We start from the raw sequence: 5,452 nt of genomic DNA on the forward strand, positions 1-5,452 counted from the left end.
CATGGCCAATCCACCCGAACCTGCACATCTTTGGACTGTAGGAGGAAACCGGCGCACCCGGAGGAAACCCACGCAGACACGGCGGGGGGAGAACATGCAAACTCCACCCAAGGCTGGAATCAAAGCCAACTCCCTGGCGCTGTGAGGCAGCAGTGCGAACCACTGAGCCACCCAAATGAAGTACAATTGTCACTTTACAATGATACCCCTTACTGGGAGGGGACTGCGCTGTATCAGTTTAAAGCAGAATTCTCGACAGAAGCACAGAAGACAGATAGGCTTTGAGGAGGCCATTTGGCCCACTGTGCATGTGTCTTTTTTTACATTACATTACATTACAGATTACATTACATTACAGTGTGGAAACAGGCCCTTCGGCCCAACAAGTCCACACCGACCCGCCGAAGCGAAACCCACCCATACCCCTACATTTACCCCTTACCTAACACTACGGGCAATTTAGCATGGCCAATTCACCTGACCCTGCACATCTTTTGGACTGTGGGAGGAAACCGGAGCACCCGGAGGAAACCCACGCAGACACGGGGAGAACGTGCAAACTCCACACAGTCAGTCGCCTGAGGCGGGAATTGAACCCGGGTCTCAGGCGCTGTGAGGCAGCAGTGCTAACCACTGTGCCACCGTGCCGCCCACTGTCTAGTTCATCTCGTCCCACAGAACTGTTAACCTGCAAATAACTCATCGATCGAGCCTGCCCCCATCAGACTCTCACAAAGCCAAGTCCAGTTTACTGTCATGGGAACAGTGGGCCAATGGGTTGTGTGCTCCAGACATTCTAAGACGGGGTCTTCATTTTACGCCTCTGTCCCGGATCAAGTTGGGCATTGCTAGAGCACGCCCCAGGCTTTCTGGGGGCTTGATGGTCCAAGACAGCCAATGCTTTTGGAGACATTTTAAGGACAGCCTATTCCGAACGTTTGCGAGATAAGGAGTCGTCAGGACTTCGGGACAAGAGGTGCCTTTGGGGACGGGGGATCTGGGACAGCTCCAGCCACGAAATCCAACAGAACCACAGCGTGTGGTAACTTCAGCAGCGGTTCCTGAAGGAGTTAATCGTCCCACAGATATCAAGTCACATTGTGCTTTTAGCTCTGAAGCAGAAAGTGAAACTGAGGTGAGGATTAGTTTTCTGGAGCAGACCGATGCGAGGTGGGGCGAGGCCAACCACAGCAATGTTGGCGAGGGGTCAATGAGAAGACTGGGATGAATTACACAGACAGGTTGCACCAATGACAGTAATATTTACAAAGTTTTTGTGAATAGAACAGCAGGTTTGGTGAGACTTTAGCTGACAGGCTCAGACAGCATCTCACTCATGTCAAGCTACGCCAGACAGGTCAAAGTGAAGAGCCAGACCCCTGCCTCCGTTACAGACGGCCTGGGCTGATGTCACTACGTGGGAGCTTGCTATGCGCAAATTCGCTGCCACCTTTTTGTATGACAGTGACTGCAGCTGATTGGCTGTGCAGCTTCAGGATGTCTTGGAGTGGTGGAGGGAATGGCATGAACAGAAACTCTGTTTATAGACAATAGGTGCAGGAGTAGGCCATTCAGCCCTTCGAGCCTGCACCACCACTCATTATGGTCATGGCTGATCAGCCACAATCAGTATCCTGTTCCTGCCTTATCCCCACTATCCTTAAGAGCTCTATCCATCTCTTTCTTGAAAGTAGCCAGAGACTTGGCTTCCACTGCCTTCTGGGGCAGAGCATTCCCTATATCCACCACTCTCTGGGTGAAGAAGTTTCCCCTCAACTCTGTTCTAAATGGCCTACCCCTTATTTTCAAACTGTGTCCTCTGGTTCTTGACTCACCCATCAGCGGAAACATGCTTCCTGCCTCCAGAGTGTCCACTCCTTTAATAATCTTATACGTCTCAATCAGATCCCCTCTCATCCTTCTAAACTCAAGTGTATACAAGCCCAGCCCCTCACATCAGGAGGGGTTCTAGAGGCTGAGGGGAGGAATATCGAGATGGAGGGGGCGAGAATAGCGACGGAGTCGGGAAATGCAGGATTTTCAAAAAGCACAAACTAGTTTTTAAAAACTGCTGAGGTAACAGAATACAGGGTGGGGACTGGGGAGAGCCTGGAAAAATAAATCAAAGTGACATTTTAAAAAGGTCACAATGTTCACTGTTTACCAGTGCATGAACTGGAGGCGTTCCTGCAAGGGTTTATGGATTCACAGCTGAAACTTTATTGCTGGAACAGCACAGCAGGTCAGGCAGCATCTAGGGAACAGAAGATTCGACGTTTCGGGCACATGCCCTTCTTCAGGAATGATTTATGGATTCACTGCTTGCTTTTTCTAAGGAAACCGTTGTGGCTGACTCCCATGCTGGGAATCCAAGTGTGTTTGGTCACATTGATAGGAGCAGGATCACAGTACAAGGCTTAGCTCAGGACACGAGGGTAACATCGAATTGTAAATAACACTCCCTCACCCAAAGTCATTTCAAACAAGCACAGAGCATTGGCGTGTAGCACCCATCTCCTGCACACCAAGGGCCTGCTCGTCTTACAGTCTTCTCACTCTGGTCTGATGGGTCCAGCTCACATTCTGCAGGGACACTCGATGGGTCAGGGTTGTTTGGGGGTTTGAGCACACCCTCCGTTACCCCAATCTCTCTTCTGCACGTCCTGACCAAGTCTCTCTTTCTCTCTCTCTCTCTCTCCCATCTCAGTGTTCACCTCCTGCTGTGGTGGGTCCCGGCCTGCTCTCTCGGCTCAGCGTGCGAGTGGATCGTGCCTGGGCGTATTCCCAGAGGCCCATGGAGGGATGGGGAAATCGGAGAGGCTGCAGTTCCTGCAGCAGCGACGGACAATAGTATCTGTGGCAGCAGAATCGAGAATGGGCTGCTGAGACTCATCACGTTCCTGGTGAACGGTTTATGCCCGAAACAACGACTCTCCAGCTCCTCAGTTGCTGCCTGACCAGCTGTGCTTTTCCACTCTGATCTCCAGCGCCTGCAATCCTCACTTTCTCCTCATCAAACTACGACAGACTTTAATGTACACCATTACTACAGTCAGTCCTGACATGACATGATAGTTCTGCTCTTGTCTTATAAGAAAATCGTGCAGTAGCCGCGCCATTTAAACCAATGAGACGTGAACTGCATTATAGTCAATACAGGTAAGGAAAGTTCACGTTCTACAAATAAACTCTTCAATCACATTATAGCCAATTCACGTTGAAGAAACATGCGTTAAAGCAGAAGTGACTGTATTTCTTTATTTTTCTACCATGCTACGAACAGTAATGCTTAACTTTTTAATTCTCGTTTCTCTCACTATTTCGTACCCAAATGTTTTTCCTACCTTGGTATCCAAGATGGCGCACTGTTTGGCTACTTTTCACTGTACACGTGAAAATAAAATCTAAAAACCTCAAGTGAACAGTGTCGACCCCTTCTTTTGGAGTCAATCCTGTGCTACCCCGGGGTCTCCTGAGTGGGGAGATTGGGGTCTGCTTCACTGCTGGCCCTGTTACCCTGGGGACGGAGCTGAATCTCAGGGATTACAGCCTCCACGCTGGGCAATTTGCTCAGGAGCAGGACACTGCTGTGGGACTGCCCTTCCTCCCACTGGGTTTGGAGGATCTGGCAAAGGTAGGCGCTCTGAGATGCCGGAGGCTCTCCGACTCTTGGCTGCCTGGGGAAGCGTGTCCCAGCCTCAACACGGTCTCCAGCCATTTGGCCCATCGGTTGGCGTTTCTGCGCCATACTAGCCGGTGTACAGCTGTGTCGCAGCAGGCCATTCAGCCCCCAAGGGCCTGTGCTGGCTCTTTGGGAGCACTGTCACACTCCTCCAAACGCGCTCCAACCAACACCACCCCCCCCCCCCACCAACTCCCAACATCCTACAAACTTCAACGGAGGGGGGGAGGGAGGGAGGCCCTCACCAAGACACTGGTGAAATGAGCAGCTCCGCGTCTCTCTCTCTCTTACCCCTCCATCAGATACTCCGTCAATTCACCCTCTTACACTCGGGCTTGAGGGAGGGAGATAGGGAGGGAGGGAGGGAGATAGGGAGGGAGGGAGGGAGGGAACGGCAGTTCAAGATGAGAAGATTCCAGAGGGTAGCATCAAAGAGAGAGAGTGGAGCTGGGAGAGAGTTGGAATGGTCATGTCTGGAGGTGACAAAGATGGGGGTGAGGGCTTCAGCAGCAGATGGGCTGCGATGGGCTGAGGCTGTGAAATCAGCCGGTGTCCTTTTGAGAGCGTGAGGTCAGAGCCTGATGTTGGGGTGCAAAGTGAAAACGAGGCGGCGATCAGACTGGTTTAACGTCAGACCGTCAGCAGGGAGAGGGACAGACTGAGTGGATCAGGAACACCGATCGGGATGGGAGCTGCATGCACTCTAAATCACGGCAAAGCTCTGCCTGGCTCTGGCGAGGACAGGGTGGAAGGGGAGGAGAGACATAAACGATGGAAAGAGCTCCATCGTTTCAAAGCCCCGGGGTCGACCGGGAGAGGACGGCGTCAAGCGGGGATACGACGGGTTACCTGGTATTCCTCAGACGTAATCCCAACGGAAGTGGCAGTCTCCTGTAGCTCGGAGAGGGGCTGAGCTCGGAACAATTTCTGAAGCAGCACATAGATGGCAGGTGACTCTGGGGAGGTCTGCAGCAGCACCACCAGCCCCCCGTACCAGGACGCCCGGGAGATGTAGTGAGCGTAGAGTTTCTCCTCCTTCGACAGCAGCAGGAAGGCGTTCTGGCAGTCCAGCACTGAGATGCCAATGTCATTGGGCAAAATGTACTGAGAGTCCACCATTGTCTCTTCGCAACCAAAACCTGATCACACCAAGGGAGGGACAATTAACCTGTGTTCTCCTGAAACTGATGCCAGCCTTGTTACAGCCTGCTCTGTCACTCAGTCCAATAGCTGATCTGATTGTAGTCTCCTCTTTTACTATCCAGCCACCCCACCCTGCTGTAAGCTTCAACTCCCTCATCAATCCTAAACCCGTCTAACTCAGCCTTCAATGTACACAATGGCCCATCCTTTCCACTGGGCTCAGGCAAGTAAGCTCCCCATTTATGTCAAAGATCTATATTAAATCTGCCCGTCAGGTCCAATCTTCGGCTGTAATACTCTCAAGGGCACTTTCAGGCCCCACTCCCTTCCAATAGTAGCCGTGGGAAATTCTACACCATCACCACACACACACACACACACACGGGGTCACACTAACACACAGACACAAACGGGAACGGGAACGGGGACGGGGACGGGGACGGGGACGGGGACGAACAAACACTTTGATGGATCATCTTAAAGACAGCACTGATCCTTCACACTGACCTCACTCAATCCCCCCCCTCACCTACAGCACCCTCAGAAACTCACTCATTCCTCTCCCTCACTCCCTCAGACACCCATTGCACTCCTCTCCTTCCCTCAAACCTTCCCACCAACCGTCTC

At 52.0% G+C, this 5,452-nt stretch overlaps 1 protein-coding gene across 1 annotated transcript in view; it reads right to left on the reverse strand.

Moving 5' to 3' along the window:
• Positions 1-5,452, reverse strand: part of dpp3 (dipeptidyl-peptidase 3) — a 21,176-nt gene that overhangs the window by 14,936 nt on the left and 788 nt on the right. The window contains exon 2 of the mRNA XM_043682590.1: positions 4,532-4,821. Within this exon, the coding sequence (XP_043538525.1) occupies positions 4,532-4,801 (270 nt within the window). The 5' untranslated portion in view covers positions 4,802-4,821. The remainder of the gene's footprint in view (positions 1-4,531; positions 4,822-5,452) is intronic.

The sequence above is a fragment of the Chiloscyllium plagiosum genome, chromosome 45 (assembly GCF_004010195.1).
Source record: "Chiloscyllium plagiosum isolate BGI_BamShark_2017 chromosome 45, ASM401019v2, whole genome shotgun sequence".
Classification (NCBI taxonomy): domain Eukaryota; kingdom Metazoa; phylum Chordata; class Chondrichthyes; order Orectolobiformes; family Hemiscylliidae; genus Chiloscyllium; species Chiloscyllium plagiosum.